Source organism: Paramormyrops kingsleyae, chromosome 20 (assembly GCF_048594095.1).
Source record: "Paramormyrops kingsleyae isolate MSU_618 chromosome 20, PKINGS_0.4, whole genome shotgun sequence".
NCBI classification, from domain to species: Eukaryota; Metazoa; Chordata; class Actinopteri; order Osteoglossiformes; family Mormyridae; genus Paramormyrops; species Paramormyrops kingsleyae.
Genome location: NC_132816.1, coordinates 1,991,957 through 2,013,921, shown reverse-complemented (window position 1 = coordinate 2,013,921; position 21,965 = coordinate 1,991,957). Strand labels below are relative to the sequence as shown.

General features: G+C 40.6%; 3 protein-coding genes across 6 annotated transcripts in view; 1 reads left to right on the top strand and 2 right to left on the bottom strand.

Annotated features, from left to right (window-relative positions):
* Positions 1 to 1,314: 1,314 nt before the first annotated feature.
* traf5 (Tnf receptor-associated factor 5) lies at positions 1,315 to 9,160 on the bottom strand. Of its 2 annotated transcripts, XM_023830401.2 has the most exons (13): positions 8,859 to 9,160; positions 6,998 to 7,125; positions 6,759 to 6,853; positions 6,395 to 6,632; positions 5,886 to 5,943; positions 5,640 to 5,741; positions 5,152 to 5,316; positions 4,985 to 5,062; positions 4,201 to 4,275; positions 3,948 to 4,040; positions 3,322 to 3,462; positions 2,976 to 3,147; positions 1,315 to 2,487 (listed from the first exon to the last, which is right to left on the bottom strand). In XM_023830401.2, exons 4-13 carry the CDS (start codon positions 6,625 to 6,627, stop codon positions 1,910 to 1,912), a joined length of 1,695 nt encoding a protein of 564 aa, XP_023686169.2. In that variant the 5' UTR covers positions 6,628 to 6,632; positions 6,759 to 6,853; positions 6,998 to 7,125; positions 8,859 to 9,160; the 3' UTR covers positions 1,315 to 1,909. The 2 variants fall into 2 exon arrangements, with proteins under 2 accessions (XP_023686169.2, XP_023686168.2); XM_023830400.2 differs by lacking the exon at positions 6,759 to 6,853.
* Positions 9,161 to 10,745: 1,585 nt separating this feature from the next.
* On the bottom strand, positions 10,746 to 17,732 carry rcor3 (REST corepressor 3). Of its 3 annotated transcripts, none has more exons than XM_023830393.2 (12): positions 17,486 to 17,732; positions 17,324 to 17,380; positions 15,961 to 16,038; positions 15,822 to 15,874; positions 15,493 to 15,654; positions 15,149 to 15,273; positions 14,991 to 15,069; positions 14,560 to 14,814; positions 14,190 to 14,267; positions 13,905 to 13,962; positions 13,521 to 13,768; positions 10,746 to 12,511 (listed from the first exon to the last, which is right to left on the bottom strand). In XM_023830393.2, exons 1-12 carry the CDS (start codon positions 17,607 to 17,609, stop codon positions 12,179 to 12,181), a joined length of 1,650 nt encoding a protein of 549 aa, XP_023686161.1. In that variant the 5' UTR covers positions 17,610 to 17,732; the 3' UTR covers positions 10,746 to 12,178. The 3 variants fall into 3 exon arrangements, with proteins under 3 accessions (XP_023686161.1, XP_023686162.1, XP_023686164.1); XM_023830394.2 differs by having other exon boundaries at positions 14,560 to 14,778; XM_023830396.2 differs by lacking the exon at positions 10,746 to 12,511 and having other exon boundaries at positions 12,856 to 13,768; positions 17,486 to 17,731.
* A 2,270-nt stretch (positions 17,733 to 20,002) lies between these two features.
* The window catches only part of LOC111853441 (voltage-gated delayed rectifier potassium channel KCNH1-like), a 97,408-nt gene continuing 95,445 nt past the window's right edge, over positions 20,003 to 21,965 (top strand). The window contains exon 1 of the mRNA XM_023830321.2: positions 20,003 to 20,324. Coding sequence (XP_023686089.1) covers positions 20,252 to 20,324 — 73 coding nt within the window. The 5' untranslated portion in view covers positions 20,003 to 20,251. The remainder of the gene's footprint in view (positions 20,325 to 21,965) is intronic.

Sequence of the window (21,965 nt, the reverse complement as noted above, 5' to 3'; positions counted from 1 at the left end):
CATAATGTCTGTGTTGGGCATTGTTTACTTTTCTTATAATCAATCCTTTATTGTCCCTCATGGGGAAATTCTTTTTATGCCTCCCTCAACTTGCTCTTTGTGGAGCATGCTGTCCATGAAGAGCAGCCACCAGGGAGCTGGGGGTTAAGGGCCTTGCTCAAGGACCCCGCAGACAAGTTGAGGCTGGGTTTGAACGGGCAACCTTGTGATTACAGGCACACAGGCTTAGCCCACTGAGCTACAGTACACGCTTACAATACTGTCCACTGCTGGTGTGCTGTTTATTTGGGCAATACTTCCTGCCACAAATGGAGAAAATAGAAGGTGAAAAGAATGCTTTAATTGGGTCTTGAGTAGTTTTTGCATTTGTGTCATGAGTTGTAAACATGACAAAAAGGGCTTTCACGTGCTAGATTTGCATTAGACTGTAAAGCTGTCTGCACAGCGACATAGATATTTGTGTCAACCAAATATTGGAAATTATAGGTTATAGAGCACTGTTTTAAGGGCATTATTAACAAAACATTACCTATGTAAACGAAAATGCAATATAAGCTATATAAACATATTGTCATTCATGATCATGTGTTTAGAGATTATCAGTAATCTTGATATTTTTTGCAGCAATAATTGATAAAGCGAATTCAAATATCAATCCAACCCTAAACTAAAGTACGCATTGATTTTGAGCTGTCTTTGACGCTCTTGGGGTCCCAGTATGATACTTGAATTAAAGCCAGAATATGTTTATCATTTGTGGTAGAGTCCATTCCCCGAAGGCCCCGCTTACCGACTGACCACAGATTCTCTATAGGGTTTAAATCCAGAGAGTTTCCAGGCCAGTCTAGTACCTTGATTTTCTTCTTGATTAAAGTCCTCACTATTTTTGACATATGGCACAGGGCTAAATCATGCTGAAAGATATCCATGCTGATTAGACAGATCGGGTATCGGCCATATGCAACCGATCCACATCCAATACTTATTTATTTAGTTTTCGGCAGTCTGTAAAAAGAGAGCTCCTATTTCTTGTTAAATTGTACAATCAATCGCACAACAGCTCTTTCCCATATTAGATGTGTTTTTGTGCCATTCAAGCTCAACGCTAAGGCTGCCATCAATTTTTCTGCGTCTCAGTGGGTGTGAGCGCAGTGACTTCCACCTGCTGTTACACTGCATACCCTTTGCAGTAGGAGGAGCGTAAGAACATCAGATAAGAGGGTGACGATCAGGAAGTATTTTACGCTTTTAACAACAACAAATAGCACAGCGATTTGCAATCTTTGTAAAAACAAAGTGTTTTTTTTTTTTTGAGAAGTGGGAGTAGCGTTTAGTGGAACTTCCCACTAAACAAAGCGCATGCAACTTTGTGAGAATAAAAATCAATTGATGGTTTGGGAGTCGCTAGCTTGGGCTGTTTTTCGCACTCACTATAGCTTGTGATACACAAGGGGCTGTGATGGCAGCAAAGTGTAAGTGACGCTGTTGTCAGTATGAGAAAAATTGTGGGGCATTTTAAGCATTCGCCACTTGCATATACTCTCTGGGAAGATATTCAAAACTAACTCTAAATGCCTCAAAAACGCTTAAAACAAGATGTACAAATGAGGTGGAACAGTACATTTTGTATGTTTCTAGTAGCCTAATTAACAAAGCTTCTTTGGCAAACATTTTTTTCATTTGTATTTACTGGTTTAAAAAAAGAGCCCTGGTGTCGGCTGATACCCACTGTTCTGGTATCGGGATCGTAATCAACACTGAAGAAGTGGGATCGGTGCACCTCTAGAAGTTTCCTACAACTAATGATAGCATATTGTTGGCTTTTCTGAATGAAATTTAAAATCAGATTGTAAAAAATTCCTACTTGTTTCAATGAATTTGCACAAGGGTGTATCTTCGGTCCTAAGAGCTAAAGGTCCTCCAGGCCAGTCGTGTCCACCTTGACTTTGATGAAGAGTGTTTCGTCCTTCACAAACACTGCATCCTTGGTGGCCTCCAGCTCAGCGTGGGAGACGAAGCTGGGAAATCCGGTGGCCACGTTCATGTCCGACGTGGGCCTGTGGAAGCTGCTGCTGTTCGGGTCGGGCTTGAAGACCGTGGTGACGTCCTTGCGGCTGCCACTCTGGTCCATCACCGTGAGGGCCACGGACTGCTGGAACGGCCAGGGCAGGAGGGCATCAAAATCGCCCCGCATCAGCACCACGTAGAGGGATAGGTGGGTACCCCGGCCCGAGCCGTCCCCGTTGAGGTAGGCGCGGGCGCTCAGCTTGTAGCCGCTGCGGCTGGTATAGAAGGGGGAGCTGAAGAGGGCACGGCCCTCTGCCGCAGTCTCCTTCTTCTTCTTCTGGTAGTCGCGGATCTTCCAGATGAGCTTCCCGTTGTATGAGGTGGACTCCAGCTCATGGAAGCGCTCTTCGTTGCGCCGCAGCTGATCCACGTGGATGTTCAGCAGCCTCGTGTGACGCATGTAGTTGTCCTCGAGCATGACTGCGGGGGTTAGAGAAGATGAACATTCAATACAACGAAATATCATGTCTACGTGTAACGACTTCAATACTGATGAGTACCTGTTTTCAGTATTAGAAAATGTTAATGACTGATACCTTCTGTTTCAGGTTGTAAATCAAGCACCTGAGCTGGGGCAGCTTGGTACGGCCCAAGTCCTGCCTGAAAGCCTGAGTGAGCTGCTGTTGTTGCTATCTGGCAATTTCTGAAGACTACATTCAACTATTTGTATCTTTTCAGGGGCAATTCTAGGTGAGGAGGGGCGTCAGAGGGGCCATAATTTATATACAAGGGCAAACTTCATCATTTGCTAATTATATGGTTTGAATCGGCGAGTGACAAGGGGCACTCTGGGGACCAATCAGCTTTCAGCTGAGTGCAGTGTCCCAATGGCCCCGCCACCTCTACACGCCCCTGTTCATTCTGATTGGCCAATCCCACCCTCTGGCCGGGTTGCTCCGGTGACTCACCCAGCCGTTCTTTGAGCCCCTCAATGACAGACACCTGCTGTTTCAGGTTGTCCAAAGAGCACCTGAGCTGAGCCAGCTCAGTGCGGCCTGAGTCTTGGCTAAAAGCCTGGGTGAGCTGCTGGAGTTGGAGCTGAATGGCGGAGACCCGGTCCTTCTGCTCCTCGAGGGACCTCTGTGACAGGAAGCCCGTATCAACATGCACAACAAGCATAACAAGCTTTGCCTACCATAGCTTACCAGAGTAACCACAGTATGGAAGCAACTCTCCTTTGCAATGTAAGCAGGAAATTGGTGTATTTCACAATAATATGCAGGTAGCGATGATGTGTTGGGTAGCGACTAGTACCTGCAGGGTCGATAGCATGTGGTCACTCCTCGTCATCTGCTGTGCCAGTGGCTTGAACTCCCTCTCCAGGCTGCTGACTAAGTTGGTCCTCTCCTGGAACTCATGATGCTTCAGCACTAGGTTCTGCTGCAGGTCATCGATCTGTCCAGAGACCATTCACCACTCAGATAACGCCTAATTTTGGCTTACAATGGTGTGCATCTAGGGAAATGTCTAGCTAGAAGCTACAATAAAGGAAACAGTGTTGTTCTCGAAACTAAATAATTCAACTTGCCATTAACACTTACAGTGGGACTGTGATTCAGTGAGTGGCACTGTCACCCCTCACACCACCAGAGTTGCCAAGTTTACATCCCCACTGGTGGAGTTTATTGTTCTTCCTGTGTTGTGTGGGCTTATAGATGGATTGGAATGGATCCATCCAACTTTCAAACACTTATAACAGTGGCCCTTCCAAACACTTATAATCAGATGCCTTGGTCCTGCCTCCTCTAGTTGCTTGGACCCACCTCTTCTATAATCCGATTGGATATCTCTCTGAACCAATCATTTTTCATTCTGCCCTAAGAATATTTTTGTGTAAGTAAAACTCCCATGAGGGTGGGCGAAGGAAAGGCTCATCATGCCTGTTTCTCCAGCTTGGTGTTGCTCTCAAGAACAAGCAGCAGGTGGTCATTGAGAGCAGCATCCTCATGAACCTGAACCTTCACACGCTTCTCCTGTTCAAAGGAAAGAGACAAAGCAATGCTTACGAAAGGGTCTACTGGACCAAGTAACATTGTGTCAAACTAATTCCCAGGAATTTCTGTTTTAGTGAATGGCATGCATTAATCACAGGCATGGTTGTTGGGTCAGAAATGAGCCAGAATGTGTACGAACCCTAACGCAGCAGCCATATTTCTTATAGATGCAGTCCGTCACCACTTCAGGACACTCGTGATAATGATCTTTAAGCTAGGAAAGGATCACAGGCACCAAGCAGCAGTCAGAAATCATTCCTGAGGTACAACTATCAGTGAACCAGTCATGAACACAACATCACAACATCATGGGAAAGAGTATTACAAGAATATTGTAATACTCTTTTATATTGTACCGGAGAGACACCAACTGCAGGAAACAAATTCCTTGTGTGTGTCACACACACACTTGGCCAATAAACCTGATTCTGATATTACATGTTTAAATACAATAGAATCATACTAGGTGTCATTTTAAAATCTTGGTTTATTCAGACTACTTCGAAATTTTAAGTGAATGGGAAACTATTTTCTAGAGTGAGAAAAGGAGGAAGGTGAGCTCTCTTCGATGTGTGACAGTGCAGTGATCAACACATCAGAGAACTGTGAAGCTTTGCAGAACAAAAGCCATCAAGTGATTTTCAGCACAAAGTGCATGAAATGCTATTTCCGATGGACGTGTGAAAATCTTAATTTTCAAATTTTCTTTAAATTTTTCAAAAGAAAGGAAAGAAGTCTTGAAAAGGGTGACCTTAGGGGTGTTTCTAGCTATTGATAAGATCAAAGGGCTAAGTCAAATTTACTTGGGGCTTGACTTTTTTTTTATTTTTTAAACTGGTATTGGGGCTAAAATACTTGGGCTTGGCTTAAAATACTCGTGCTATAGCCCCGAGTGATCGGACCTAACAAGGCCCATGACTGACCTTATGCCTTTTAATCATCTGCTGACAGTTGTGAGGGCACTGGACCTTCACCGCTGGGCAGATGGTGCTTTCGTGGTCCTAAGATGATGCAGAGAGACTGTGTCACAGGCTGTGCTTCCCAGCCCGTAGGCTGTGGCCAGGAGGCCGGCGGGAAGGTGTGACCTCACCATCAGCTGTATCAGCATGTAATGCTTCTGGCAGTGTGGACACGGCTCCATGCGATAGGTGCATTTGCTGCTCAGGTGCTTCTCCAGGTCCTTGCGCAATAAGACGTCCGGGCAGCCCGAGTTAGTGCACTGGAGCGATTCAAACGGACAGATCTTCAGGTGATCCTGGGAATTACGGGAAGTGACAGAAAGGTAACGAGCACTGCAGAAATTACGGTTTGAGGGTTTACGTGCTGCATGTGTGAGACACACTCATCTAATATACTCCATCAGATTTACATTACCAAACACTGTGCAAACATTCAAACCTGTACTGTATATACGATTGTTTGCTAAATAATAAAATATGAATTAAATATCGTTCTATCAGGCTCTCCAAGGCCCAGTAAACAGTGCTGCATGGAAGATAGATGGATATGCAATTATAGAAAACAGATGAATGGAACAATTATTATGTTACAAGAAAACAGAAGACACCCGCAGCTTACCTGCAAACGACACAGAGTCACTTTTTGGGAGCAACTTGGAGAGTTGGTGCAGTAGATTTCTAAGTTTGAAATCTCCCTTTTGCAACAATTATCTTGAAAAACCTACAGGAATTAACACAAAACAAGTATCATCAACATATCTGTATGTCCACTTTGTGTATTTTTAATCAAGTAAAGATGATGGAAGAGCTTTTTCTGTGGTCTGACCATCTGGCCCATCCAGTATCTCCTCCCTCTAAACCTCACCTCATTGGCTTTAATGACACTGTTGTCAATGGGGCATGTTGGAGTGGCGCCCCCTTCCCTGAAAGGCAGAAGCATATGCGTATAAGCACAATAAACTCCAAGAGTAAGAATATGCCATAGGTAACTCACAATACAGCAATACGTAACTCACACATTTTTAATATGTTATTTCATGTACAAATAAAAAAAAATTCAAAGTTTATTTGAATCAGTTTATTTTAATATTTTAGTTCAAATTTTATGATATGCCCTGTTATATCCGACAATTTTTCATGTTTCTTTTGTGTGTGTATTCTGGGCATAGTAGTGTTACTTATTGATATTTGTTTGTTCTTTATTTTTATTTATTGGTATCTGTTTTGTATGGTCTATTTATTATTGTCTGAAGCAAGTCATTTTACCGTGTACATATGGCATAAAAAGCTCTGCAATGTACGGTAATTAATGAGATGATGCATAATCTGAATTGGAGAAGCGTGGTTCGTCGGTACGTTCTCTCGACCTCTTACAGAAAAGCTCGGATGCACTGGTAGCAGAAGATATGCCCGCATCCAGTCTGGTGTGGGTTCAGCACCACGCGCCCACAACTGGGACACATGTACTGCTCCTCCAGCTTCTCCACAAACTTCAGCACCCCTATTATCAGGGCTGGGTCAAACTCCCACGAGCTGACCACACCCGAGTTCTGCCGACAGAAGCCCCTGGATCGGGCATCTGCACCAGCACATTCCTCGGAAGCCATTTAGCCTGCACCATGAAGAGAGAGAACACCTGATTATGGAGAAGTCTACCTGGGAACAGAGACTCCTGTCTGATGAGACAATGACTTCTGTCTGAGAATGGAGACTCATGCTTGAGGACAGAGACTCCTACCAGAGGACATAGAGTCCAGTCTGAGTATGAAGACTCCTTTCTGAGGTGACAGTGACTCCAATCACAGACTCCGGTCTGAGGACATAGAGTCCTGCCTGAAGATGGAGATTTCTGTCTGAGAAGGCAGTGACTCCTATTTGAGGATTTTGAAACTCCTGACTAAGGTCAGAGACTCCAATCAGAGGACAGAGACTTCAGTCTGATGTTTGAGACTCCTGTATGAGGACAAAAACTCCTACCGAAAGACAGAGAGTCCTGTCTGAGGATGGAGACTCCTGTCTGAGGTGACAGTGACTGCTGCCTGGGGACGGAGACTCCAGTCTGAGGTGACAGTGACTGCTGCCTGGGGACGGAGACTCCTGTTGTACTTCACATGTATGTTCAAAGACAGAGAAAGAAAAAAATTAATACTTTAAAATATATGAAAAACACCGTGAGAGGGACCCAACCCCTCAAGACTGTAAGATGGTAACCATTTTCAGATAGTGAAAAAACACTTGTATGCATTACATTAGATCTGCAACAGAGATCTGATAAGGGGTTTTGAGATGGCCCTGCCCATCCAGTCACCAATCATCACGTCGCAGATAACCAAACCACCTGTCTGATTCCACATTGCAGACATCCCATCAGCACCCCGTCATCTTTTCAACCAGATCCGCATGGGGTCTCCTACGCTCTGCACTGCTACAGGATGACAGACTAACGGCATCTCTGAACGAAACGCCACCAGAACTGCCGGAACTGCAGAAATGTACCTCTGTAACCTGCTCACTCTACACCACAAAACCAGAGACAGGAAAGGGCGAGGTATCAGATAGACAGCTCGCCTTAACGTGCAGTGCACCTGCGCTATTCCACATCATACAGCTCAATAGCGTTTTCAAAAGAAAAAGTGTAGAGAGAAACACAAACACTGTAACCAAACAGCCCCATCGATTAGCCACATGCTAACCTGGCTCTGAAGGACCCCGAAAGAAATGAAAAAAATGAGGGGAATATGAGAGTAGGCAACATCCTGCCCTGGAGGTACAGAGACATGGAGAAACCAGCACCTTTAAACTGCGACACATGAGGCAAACAAGTTCATGAAGCAAATGGTGACGTTTCTATTACTGGTGATTACAAATGTCCAGCCAGGAGCCGCGAAAGATACATGCCAACAACACACGATAAATACAACAAAGGCTACCATCATGTCGTTCTCAGTGTAGTCATACCAAGTTCTGAATAAGTTTTCTTTAAGTTTTTCTAAAACGTGTATTGTAACCCCTATAATTACAGCTGGGGGTTGGGAACTGTCAAAAATACATACGTACACTATCATGACGTGAGCACCAACTTTTGATTATACTTTTGATTTATACTTGATTTAAAGTTCATTTTCACGATGTAATCACTAGTGACCAAAAATAAAACTTTACTGCTGTCTTCCAACGCTTCAAATGATTCAATGAATGTCGAAAGTATTACACACCTATGCTCTGCTCTTCATAAAACCTCTGAATACCCCTCGAGTCATCGTGAAAGCGACGGTGTTTAAGGACGCACGGTGTCAGAGCAGATGTTGCCCAATCCTGCACGTATTTATTCAGGCAGTATTAAAGGCCACGAATCAAAGTTTCACACGCCACCAAACTGCATTTGCTCATCGTCACCGTAAATATGAGAATTCCAACTTGCAAGTTTTTCAAATTGATGCTGGTTCCATTAGCGGGTGTTGTATTAAATTATAAAATAAACGTATCATTTACTGGGCTTTAAGAAAACCTGTGCATTGCCAAAGACATTCAGAGATATATACCCAACCAAAAGCATGTGCAGTTCAAGCTACTGGGAAATCCCCGCGATTGCAAGACCATCTCGGTGCGCTGTTTTGGTATACTGCATTAATATTTCAATAATCCTCTTTAAAAAAAAAACTGCAACTCCTTAACAATATCAGACATGTAAAATTTTGATAAAAGAAATCGTACCCGAGGACTGGGGTTCAAAATAATGCCTGATTAGGTGAATAAATGTACTTTCGTTTTTTACAGTGCGCGACATGATTTACACGCCTTGTAAAAGAAGTTAAAGCGCCGATCGCAGTAAACATACCTAGTTTCACTGAAATGCAAATCCTGCGATGTAAAACCTGATTTTTATCCGATCTCCTGCACATATCCCACGGAGGGCTGCGGACGCCGGGTACGGGAGCGCTGAACGACTGTCAGAAACACCGGCCGACGGAGCAAACTGCGCTCACAAGTACAGATAGAGCGGAAAAAGTGAGGAAGTCTGGTGTGCAAAAGCAAAACATGCAAGAAGTGATAAGAATAAGACGCGGCGCGTTACAGGGGAAGACTAATAAAACCAATTTACTTCAAGGGGCACAAGTCAGCATGAATCGCTCAGACATGTGCTCTGTTATATGATACAGGCAGTTAAATCTAAAAACAGAAGAATTATGTTGAGCATTCTTGGTTAATATATACATTACAGCTTGCAGTGTATTGACCCAATGCTGCGCCGTTATCTACCGCGGGAAAAGGTGTATAAAATTAATAGCGGAGCAAAAGAATGGGGTCAATACCCAAGGTTACTTTAAATATGAGTAAAATGTAATAATGCTATAATATAAATGTAACGTTCACTATGACACAACCGAAAGACTGATTCATCAACCTGTAGCACGCCTCCTCATTAACGTTCATCCGATATAAAATATGCACTTTTCCCTCAACTAAGCCTCATAAATAATGTAATGCTAGAGTATCAAGGAAAGTAAGTGATCATTTTCAAAACAAAAATAACTAATAAAACAATGGGTTGATGCTAGTTTTCTTATTAAGCTAGGTAATTATAATGTTTAATTTATAAACTTTTTATTTTGTAAAAAATGGAGGAGCGTTCAAGTACACAATGTTACGCTAACAAATTAATTTGTTTTGCTGTAAGATGTGAGTAGTACGCATACGACGTTAAAACCAGAATATCAGCTATACTGGGGTGGGGTGAGCTTCGTGACGCTAAGAGGTTCGTTATCTTTTTCGTTATTCACCAATATCAATCGTTATCGGGACACTCATCCCTGGTCAGTAGGCTATAAAATGTCTCTTTGCTTCCCGCATTAAAGTGGAGAGAAAAAAAAACATACTCAGATTTGCAGTAGCTGAAAAGCAACACTTACCATAACTGAGACGGATGTGATCGCACCTAGAGGGCTTTTTAAGGGTCTCTGGTAAAACTTTTTCGACCTGTATTGACTATGTGGGGCATGCAGAAAGTGTTCACTGCAAATGTATGGGCGATTATATTCACATCGGCTACAAACAAGAGCAAAACTAAACAGAATTACGAATAAGACGGATAAATAATAGGCCTACAGCAAACCGGCGGCACAAATTACTCCCGAATTTAATGCTTCTTATCCACAAGTTGCATGGGAAGAACAGAACCACAATTAAAAATATTAAACAATGGCATGTCAATACATGCGGATGACTGGGGATTTGTCGATATCGTATACACTGCTGTTACAGGGCAGTAAATGCGCGTCCACTACACGTTATAACCTCTTCGGAAATTGCATTTTGTTCTTCACGCCTAATTGCTCTGATTTATAGTTATGTTTTAAACTGAATCACAAGCTACTTACGTAAAAGATTAAATTAAGTTAATTAAGTTAAATATCTATATTTTATCTTACAAAAAATACCGTATATCATCCTATTACTGACATCTGCAGTGTGGTACAATGAAAGCCAGCGTTTCGACATATTAACAAAATATGAAAGGCCTCTACAAACATAAAATACAATGCAGATTGCCTTACATGTTTTAATGTTGGCAATATCTTTAATTTCCATTATTTGATCAGTATGTCTCGTGTATTCAATGTCCGAGGTTTCATTTTCAAATGGCAAAATTATCAAATGTACTGTACACCTGCGGTAATACTGTGTAAAACAAAGCTTCGTTAAAAAGTCAACAGTCCAAACCCAGTAACTGCACAAGCACGCTGAATGCTGTATTTTAATAATATTGTAATGAACGAAGGGCTGAAAGAAAGATGAGGATCAAAATGTACACAAGAGAACTAACTTTCAATAGGTTGGTATATAAGACAATCATCTGGAAAAGCTACATCTGCCTTATTCCATCTAAGCATGCAGTTCACATTTACTAATTAATTAGACGAGAAGGATATGTTTGCAATGTCATGCAGTATAGTTAAGGCAGGATGGCGTGTACTGTAAAAGTCCCAGCAGCCTGCGGGTTTACGGTTACATACATGTTCAGTGTTTCAAGAGGACATTAATGCAATAAGTACCATAAGCTAACCCACAAGATTTTTTTTAAAGCAACCAATTATAAATATTCACCTGAGATTGTACTCAGGTGTTTGTCTTAATAACGTACAGTTCTGGAGAGTTAGAACCCCTCTTCTCTGGGGCAGGGCCACATTCCTATTCCGCCATCGTGTTTTCATCGATAACGGTATTTTCGGCGCCATGCAGGGAAAAATAATTACAACAGCGGTAAACTTTAGGAAGGTCGGATAAGCCTATGGAGTTCTGTTCTGTTTTACCGTTCACACTCAAAAGCCTAACAATAAAATAAATAAAACTACTTCAGTGTGTCAGTGGTGGTGACCAATTAATTGGGATATTCGCATGGTAACATGAAAAATAAAAGGATCCAAATGAAATGTACATACCATTTTCGTTCACATTAAAAGAGGAAAAGATAAAAAAAGTAAACTAATTAATTTACAAATCTACGAGATTTTTTTCAACAACCAAAAAAAATATCCATAATCATATCCTAATTTCTGTAATGTGCTAAACAGAATTATAAAATTATAGTAAAAAAAAAAAGCTTCTCACTAATTAAGAGCACTTTTATGGCAACAACTATTCCACACAAATTAGTCAGGAGTCCATAGCACCAGGTATAAAATAAATAACCAAATATTTACATACAACACAGAACTAATGTGCTTCATAAAATTTGAACAAAACTTGAGAACAAAAACAATAGGATTGTTGAAAGACACATAACAAAACAATATCCTTAACTTCTAAACTACCACTAGCTTAATTTTTAAGCTTTTGATTCTTTGTATATATTTTGGTACTTTCTTTTGGCAGTTATATAACAACGGGCATCACCAATATCCCCCTGGGGTGACTGAGGGACATTTTTTGAACTGCTGTTATGTTTTCAGTCACACATCATAATCTATAATTAAACAGTTTGGAAATAAATACAAAGCCACAAATAACATGTACTGGATTACAGAGTTTACATAATAAACGTTAAGACTGTACTTATGTACAAAAACTTGACCTGCTTACAACAAACAATAGTGACACCAAACAATGTAGCCTTTTTTTGAGGGGGGGGGATAACGTTCTCTTGTAAACGACACGTTCTCAGTGCAAGGACGACGACTGCGTCTCCGTCTGGATGCCGATCAGGGTCGGGGGCTGCTGGCCGGCAACCGACGCCAAGGAGGGGCGGGGATTGAGGCGGGGGGGCATGGGGTTGGAGGGCCGGATGAGGGGGGGTGGCTGGTTGAGTGCCGGCCGGAGGAATCGGGCCTGCTGCTGGAGTGGCGGAGGCTGGCGGTGCAGGGCGGGGGTGCTGGGCAGGCCAGGCCGCAGCAGGGGCGGCGGCTGGTTCAGGGACGCCGTGCTGGTGGCTGGGGGCGGGGCCAGCGAGGCCTGAGCCACGGGGGATGGGCCTGACGCTGGGGTCATCTGGCCCTGGAGGAGACACTTGGTTAGTTCGCATTTGCTTCTCATCAGATCACCTGACTGATTAACTCACGTCAACATCAAGCAGTGGGTTAAACAGTGCTGTCAAACGTCAAATAATGAGGTGAAAAAGAAAAGATTACTGTAACCCTTTCATATTTTTAAGCTAAATCAGCTTTTGTTGCTACAGGAAAATTTGAGAAATCGGTTCACACTCAATAAAGCAATAGAAATTGTTAGAAATAAATCAAGAATTTATTAATAACACTGAGGCACGAGTAGCCCGGAGTTAAACAAACGTTTTGCCAGATTGTGGCTTCATCAGAGTATAACAGAAACTAACAGGATCGAGGTCGTTTAATATAGTTTATTTTATTTTGGCACAACGCACCGTTCAACTGTTACATTTTTTTGGTCTACCTGGTAGCGCATAGTTTTTAAAAACTGATCTACATAAAGTTATGGCACCCAAAAGGATGTTGTTGGAAGCCATTAACAATTCAAGGCGTTTACACTCATAGCGAAGCTGCTTGCTACCATCCTCTTGAAATGCAGGTCAAAGAAAACAAACAAACAAAAAAGAAAAACAAAAAAAAAAAAAACGTGTACAATTTGCCATATATGACTGCAACACATTTATAACTGAGCAAACAACAAATGAGCTCTGGAAATCAAGGAACTGCAAACCTAATTCTGCCATTGTAATGTAAAGCAATGTTGGGTGATGAGATTAAAAATTTGCGATTAAAATAATAATAATAGTAATAATAATAATAAATCAGTATTATAGGTTGCTTTAAATCATAAACAAGTAACAACTGCCACATGGACGAGGAATACACTCCCTGCTTAAAAAAACAAAATAAAATTCAAAAAGTATAATGTAACCTAAATATATTACAATTTATATGAACAGAGTCTAATATATAGGTGACTCAAAACCATATGATATCAGCTACAAACCATCTATGGCTGTTAATTCACAAGGGTTTTAAGGGTAAGAAGAACGGTCCACAACCTCCTCTTCCTCTTCATCTGTACTCTTCCCTGACGTCGGAGTGTTGGAGCTGTTTTTGCCCTCCTCCCCCGAGGTTGCGGCGTCGCCGTTGGGGGCGCGCGTTCCCTGCTCCGCCTCCCACTCCTGCAGCACCTCCTCCAAGTTAAATCGACGACGGTAGTTGACAAAGAAGTTCTTTACCTGCCCTACGGTTTTATTACCAATAACGTCGGCGATAGCTTGAAAGTCTTTCCCATATTTCCGGACACCTGGGGACGAAGCACATTGTAGGGATATTCAGAGATGCTCTCCCATATGCACTAATTGCAAATCACCCTTACGATAACTACAGACAGATGTCATATATATATTTTAGCTATTTGCTAAAGGAAAAGTGACAATTACCTTGAACGGCAAGAAGCTGTTCGTCTGTTGTCCAGCGTGCATTAATTTTCTGGTTGCACTACATGAAAGACATACATATTAGTACACTGATAATATTAGTACACAGTACATATCAGTACACTGAAAATATTAGTACACAGTATATATTAGCACACTAATAACTACCAGAACATTTGCTCCCAGGCATATAAACTTTCAGCAGTTAATCCACCTATCGTTTTTTTTGGGTGATTGTGCATTCATAGTTTCAGAATCAGATCCACAACAGCAGGTGGTCATTACTACCTCAGGCAATCTGTAATCATCTATACCAGATTCCATCTTCTGTTTGAGAATGCTGTTCAGCTGTTTTGCATTTTGGACCTGAAAAAAACAAACACAAGTCACAAAATGAAATAGATCTGGTACAGCAATACATTAATACTAAAAGAATGAAATATCTGAAAGGTTAAAGCATATCCATTAAGTCAACAACAGAAATATATTAAGTACTGCTGACACAGTTTTGGACATAGCTTGAAATCCTAACTTTTTAGATGTCACCACACACACATCTAGAAGGCTTTTACTTTGATGACCATTTGGCACAGCATTGAGATTTCACCGGTGCAAAGCAGAGTGAGATTTCTGCACCAGAATGGTAAAAATGTGATACCTGTCGCTTTAAGGACACCAGTTCCATGTCCAGCTGCCTGAGGACAGTGTTGGCAGCTGTGGAGCTACAAGATACAGCCACCACATCCTCCTGAGTGAGGTACATGCCCTTGGGCGGCCGGCACTTGGAGCGCTGTGAGTGGTGGCGGTGCTGCAGAGTTTGATGCTCTCTCCTACCCATCCCTATCTTTGTGGTTGGGGTCGGTGGCTCAGAATGGGTCTTTGGAGGACAGCACACACGTGCATGAACAGACAGCTGAAGAACAGCAACACAGATCTCTAGATATCTTCCTGAAGTTGAACCAGCATAAGGCAAAAAAACAGCTAGAAAGTCATATCAAAATTCCAAGAGATCTGCTCGTTGAAATTCGGACTACAATTAATTTGAATTAATTTTTCAAATAAATTAAAGACATTTTTGAGGAGAGTTACCTCTTTTTTCGTCTCCTTGGTGGGGTCATAATCACTGTCATTTGCTTCAATAGGATTCGCCTCTTCCATTTCTTCATCGCTATCATGGAAAGTGATTTATTACTTTTTACGGAAATCAGGTGCAAGGGTTCTTGCACCGCCAGGTACTGGAGTATTACCTCTCATCTTGGTTACTCCGATTTGCCAGTTTTCTCGCTTGTCTGTCCATCAAACTTGTCCTGGAACGGGTCTTTTTCCACGAGTAGTAGTACTTCACTAGACTGGAAATAGACTTATCTGGCAGCTAGCGAAAGACAATAATTGGTACATTATTAAAAATAGAAAGTTCTAACTTAAGGGTATGACAATGCCAGTGATTTTAACTAAAGAAAAACCGCATCACTTTTCAATACTGAAATAAGAAATACATCACACAGATCCAACTACACGTGAGGGTAATTATGTAAAAGCAACACATCACATTTCAGAAATGATGCACAATAGATCCTAGGTGGCTAGTTACCATTTGTTGAATCCTGTGAAAGCTTTTGCCATGAAAACTAAAGGCCTGCTCAAATAAGACTTTGTCTTCCACAGTCCATTCATCAGGGAAGGGAGTGAAGTTGGGCAGGTCCGCCAGCGACTTCTCTATGTTATGCTTGTGCCAGAACAGCATCCCCAGAGCCTGCAGGGGGCACCAGAGAGTCAAAGGTGTGGGTTTCATTACGGAAAACAGCTTTATTAATAAAATTATGCATGAACATCATGTTATCTATATTTACATTTCAATATTACTGTTTCTGCCTAGCTATTATTTTCAGGATTTTCACTATCAATGGATAAAAGACCAACCTGCTCAACATTGTATCCATGTTTTTCTTTTGCAATGGCAATATATTCATCCACTGTGAAGAGGAAACACTGTTAGCGTAAACAAAGCAGAAAGGTGAAAAAGAGCTATATAAATAATAAAAGCAAATGTGAGTCTTACATTTAGTATCAACAATTGTATGGTATGGAGACCATACCAGCATCCCTCCACTGTCCTTCTCGCTGTACTTTGTAGATCCTTTAGAAAATTGAAAATAAATAATTAAACTTATATGAACTGAGAAATTATAAATATTCACAGTAATCCCCTTACCCCATTTTTAGATCTATTCTATGAAAAGTAGAAGTTATAAAGCCTAAAAATAAAGCAAAACTATTTAGTACGGGCTGCTTTTCATCTCAAACTTAACATGACAAAAAATACAAATACCCAACGCTAAAACAGTAATAAAATATAGGGTCCCTGCTATTTCTCCCGTAACGGAGATTTTAGATATTTGCGGGTAATTTACAGAAAATATAATGTCGTATGAATACTACAATAGACTAATAATAAATCAATTAAATTCTAAATATTCATTAACATGTTAGGAACCTATACTCAAAACATATTTAAAACGTTTCACCATGAATGCATGCTAGCGAACGTAAAGCGTTTGTGTATTTATATATTATGAGGTCGCAGCACACTCGACGTTTAATATAAAAGTTTATAGAAAGGTTCGTTTTCCGGCCGCCGTCCTCGGGGATCTATGCCCACGTTTAAGTTTAACTGCAGTCCTCGCTTCTGGTCCCATAATGCTCCTAGGTGAAGATGAAAAGGTTGTAGTTCCTCTATCCGACTTGGCACAGGAGGTCAGCTGAACCGCCTTCAAAATGTCGCGGAGGCACGGCGATCAAGCAGCAAACTCGCCCGCCCCATTAACACTTCGCGGCGACACATTTTTGTAGTTCAGCCTCTCGCCAGGAAGCAACCAAACGCGCGTGATATCGGCTGTCAAAGTTTCGCAGATCAAGTCGCCATATGAGTTGTTTTAAAGAAAATCTCCATAGTTAGCTTGATCATGGCCAAGACGGAAAAGAAACGAGTTTGGTGGAAAGGCTGCATTGCATGCATTCGTGCAGCGCAGTTAAGGGGACCGGAGAGGCCGATCGACGGCTTGTCTACTAGTAACTACAGACATCGTTTCATTGCATCTATTTCGACGCAAATGAATGCCTATATTAAAAATCCATTAACCAGGAGCATTTTAATATCTCGATGAGACCCTAAAACTAGCTAGTAAGCAAAAAGAGCAGCTTTCGCGAAGTCATTAAATATACATATAACAATTAAAATAACGCTCGAAACTTATACATTATAAACTTCCAGATAAACCGTCCATAGTTATTATTGTGTCGCAATTTTTATTTAAAAATACCATTAAATGTTGAGGTTTAAACACGGAGATCGAGGCTACCACTTGCTAGCGTCAGGTACTGTACTGCTAGCAAGATGGTTGATATAGTCGATAATACTTTACCAGGATCGTATTCAGGGATAGTCGCTTGATATTCCGATCCCACTCGCATTCCAACGTCTAGAAGAATAAATAGAAAATAATACTAAAACTATTCCAACAAAATATATATTTTTAAACAAATAATTACTAACTACAATTAAAAGACAGAGTTCGAGGCTATACCATGCTCTTCGTCGCTGCCACTATCGTCCGAAAAATGTCCATTCGAAGCGTTGGATGGGCTTTTCGTCCCATTTGATCGCCCTTTCCCAAGATATTCAGAACCCTTTTCCATCATTCCAGGCATTTATAATTATTTATTTGTTTTTCTTATTCAAATAAAAAAAAATCAAGCGTTCAATGTACTTCTCCCTAACCGTACTGTTTTGTACCAACCCCAGTTCTGCGCAGTAGTGTCACTGAGCAAATGTCAAGTATTAATCCACCACCATCTTTATCGATTCTTGTCTTTTGGAATCATGTCACAATTTTCCGTATGTTTACCAAACCTGTAAGTGGGAATTGTTTTATAAAGAAAGTTTTATAGCAATATATACCTCTAAATCTATCGACTGTTATAGGCTCTATTTTCTTCAGCGGAAGGAATTGTCGCAACCGTGCAGTCGAACTACGGCCTGAGCTTAAGCCGGTTGAAACAGAAAACACTTTGCAAGACTGGACGTCGAATTTTGTGATTCAGCAAATAAATAAAAATAGAATATATATTGCCTTTAACAACAATTTTACTGTTAGAAAGTAGAAATAGAAAAATAGAAGATTTTTCAAATCATTAGCCTAAGTCAGTAGTTTTCCTTTGACAAACTTACTGTAGCAACTCTCAACCTTTAACAACTTTTAAAATATAATAACAGTCTTGTTAACCAGGGAGTTAATAAATCATGCGAACACCCCATATCTGTGAATACACGTGTTAATCTCCTTATATTATTTTAATCAATCAAGTAATGTATGCAAATGTTTTGGCAGAAAACGCCAATACTTCGGCAGTTTCTTAATAATTTATATACAGTTTATAATGACAGAAAACACTTAGTTGCTGTTTTGTATATAGGCCTAGATATTATAGATAATCAATTTCAATTTTTCTACCAGCAGATGGAGGCAACGTACTTCTTTGAGAAACGAGCAGGAAAAAGTTGCCAAATTGTGACAAAGATCGAATTGCCAGTAGACAACCCGCTAGTTGTCCAGGTGATAATAATATATAATGTAATAGTGACAAATCACAAAATCGACACATGGAGCTTAGTGTAATTTTCAAAGAACATCCATTTGCTTTTTTGTTACAAATATTGACAGCGGTTTTGGGTAGGCTGATCTTTAAAATCTCCCAAATGTAGGCTAAGAATTACGGGGGAAAAAATATAAAGTACAGGATCTTAACTCTGTTTAGTATAATCAATAAGAACCAGGCATCTTTATTTGTTTATCAGCCAAATATGATATAATTTAAAATCCAAATTCACCAAATAAAATTTAAATGAGACTTGGAACTATGTTACCCAATTAAAATCTGAAAGCAAAATGAGTGATAAATACGTATGTGTAGTCTTTAAATACTACGATTAAAACAAAAATGACAAAATACTGCACGATGTTAGCGCGGCCTATTTAAATTCTGAATTTGCCCATGGTAATGATCAGGTTAATTTAAACAGGCTTGTATAATTCTGCGATGGGCTGGCCCCCCGTCCTAAGTTGTTCCCCGCCTCGTGCCCGTAGCTTCCGGGATAGGCTCTGGACCCCCCGCCACTCAGAAGGATAAGCGGTTTAGGAATTTTTTAGGTCGGCATATTGTTGAAATCATCTATCCATCCATCCATTTTCTATACACTCTTGTCCTATTCAGGGTTGCGGGGGACCGGAGCCTACGGACGCAGGGTCCATTCACACGTACTTGGAATTTGGTAATTGGGGTGGGGGAGACCCAGGAAACCCCAGATAAAAACTCCACAGACGTAGATCCAGGGAAGAGACTCGAACCCTGGTCCCAGGTAATAGCGCTAACAACTGCGCCACTGTGCCCCCCATAAAAAAGATAAAAACACATGCTTCGTTGTTGTTTATGAAAATTATACAATATTCATACTGCTTCAGATCTGTTAACCTTAGCAGGAAAGAACTCTAATGTCTTGCCACATACGGTCTGTCAGATTTAAATACAAGCTTGGCTAAATAAATAATTTACGTTCTTATCGTCAAGCAGCTTAAAGCCAATACATTTGGAAATGGTGAATTTTGGTCTTTTGGAGATTTAAGTTAGTTTCATCAAAGCTTCGGTCTTTATTTACTCCAAAAACATTGTCCTTCTAGGCCCCGCAGATGAGAATCACCGCGACATGACCCACGTGTCTTTCAGCATGGTGACGTCACCCGAGTACATTTCAGACATGGGCAGTACTTTAAATTTGTGCCAACTAATAGCGTATAATCAAACTATTATAAAATCCAACAAGGGAGTACGATTGTTCATACACTTGTCCTGGTATTCTCAGGACAGTTTATTTTTGTTTATTTATTTCGTCCAACCCAGAAATTTCCTTTTGGTCCAAATAAATCATGTTTTGTATTGTATTGCTGGTAAATATAGCGCACGTTTATTCCATTTTTTGCTTGCACTTCATGCTTTCTGCCAGCTGATGGACACCAAGCCCCATTCATGTGCGAAAAGCAGGCATCGGATCCAGTTCGCCACCCAACCAGAAAATCAAGGGACGGATCAACCTTCGCTTGTTTCCACTCTTCTTCGACAGGGGGAGTTGGGTCTTGGGCTGATCTAGGATCACAGCGGCGAGAGGCTCACATCCGAGTCCCACTCTGAACGGAGACCATGAAGACAGTGGGTTGGGAGCAGCGCCCTGCGGATAGTTTTAGGGACCATCCGGACAATTCAGACACTTTCCAGACGTACTGAATGACCCGGTCGGGATGGCAGGAGGACGGAGAGGACTGGTAGCTCCCCAGAATACTTTTCTAGAGAACATTGTAAGACGATCAAACGGTAAGAATTAACACGTACCTTATAAGCATCCGCTATAAATTATTAACCATTAGAGCAGTGATTAATAATATAGTTTTTCATCGATTCGCGTGCGGACTACATGTATGCTTATCTGCACAAACCAAATGAATGGTAGAAAATAGAAAATGCACATTTAATCTATCGCAGTGTAATGTCTCACAAAACAATTCAATAACATGATTATTACATTAAAATATTTCTCTTTGATGCATTGAACAAGATTGTTAGGAAGAGTTGCCTACACTGCAAGGAATAATTGTCATTGTCAATGGTATCATACTGTTAACTTTCATATTATACAATTACAGTTACCTGACATGGTGAGCACCAGGTACTGTCACTGGTATTCATGATATTATTTTGAAAACAGCCAGTTTCGTCATGTGTTTATTAACGATGTATTGCCTAAACATTTAGGTATTTTTTTCTGTTTTTTCCCAGGTCTCTACTTCACATTTCGCGAACGTGCTTGTAATATGCTTAAAAAGTCCCGCACTCATCGTTGTCTAATTTCTTAAATATTTCCTGGTTTTTATTTTAAGGATAACTGAATCATTTATAAGAGATGTACACAGTCCGAATAATACAAAGTAACAGCTAAACTTCATGTTAACCAACCGCAATGTTTTAAATTTACCAGATACATACAGATGGTGTATTAAGAGCAGGTATAACATACATATCACCTGTGATCGGAGAATTGCTTGATTTATTAAACAGTTCTATTCAAATAGAAGGTCTCACCGTATCTCAACGTGATTCTCTTTCATATTAACTGGCAGTCTATAACCGAATGGTTCGTCTAGTCTAGTTTATAGTGACACTTATAGTTATCGTGTGTCTGAGGGTAAAACCGTACTTAGGCGGTTTCCCTCGAAAACACGGTTGAGCTAAAACTAAATAACAATAATATTTTTTTTATGCAGACAGATTGCTTAAGATGGTATATAGATTATTTGGACTGCCTGTCATGTTCTGGTATCTGAATGTACTTATGACATTCCTGGAATAGTTATCCTTATGATTTTAAGGAACAATTAAATATATGAGTTTGTACGTTTTTATTATTTTTTGTTGTGCTGAGAATTTTTGACGGACATCTAAAACTACAGTTATGAACACACCTGTTATTGTAATATGTTGAGCATAAGAAATTCTTTCACTGTAATTTACCTAAACCAGTTGGTGACAGCTGTATATTTAAATGTGTTTGCGGTCTGGTACTGTCAGTCACCTAGGGCTGAAAAACCATATTTGCTTTAGATTGACGCCAGTAAACGCTGGAGTACCTCACTCACACTGTCTCATACAAACAGTCGATGCTTACGGTCTTTGGAGGATAATCAGTTCTTTTAAGTAAATGTTCAGTTGACTGACTCATGATGATACATCTTGGGTTTTGGATGATTTTTATTTCTGTAAAAATGTTTGACACTGAAAGCTGTATCTTATTGACAGTGCACTCAAAAAAAAGAGATGATCCTTGTATATTAAAACATGCTATGATTTTCTTATTGTGTTTATATTCACAATATGACATAACAGGAAGTATTATTGTTCCAATATGCAGGAGACCATCTAGAGCATCTCCTTACATCCTGAACATTCTCCTTGTCAGTT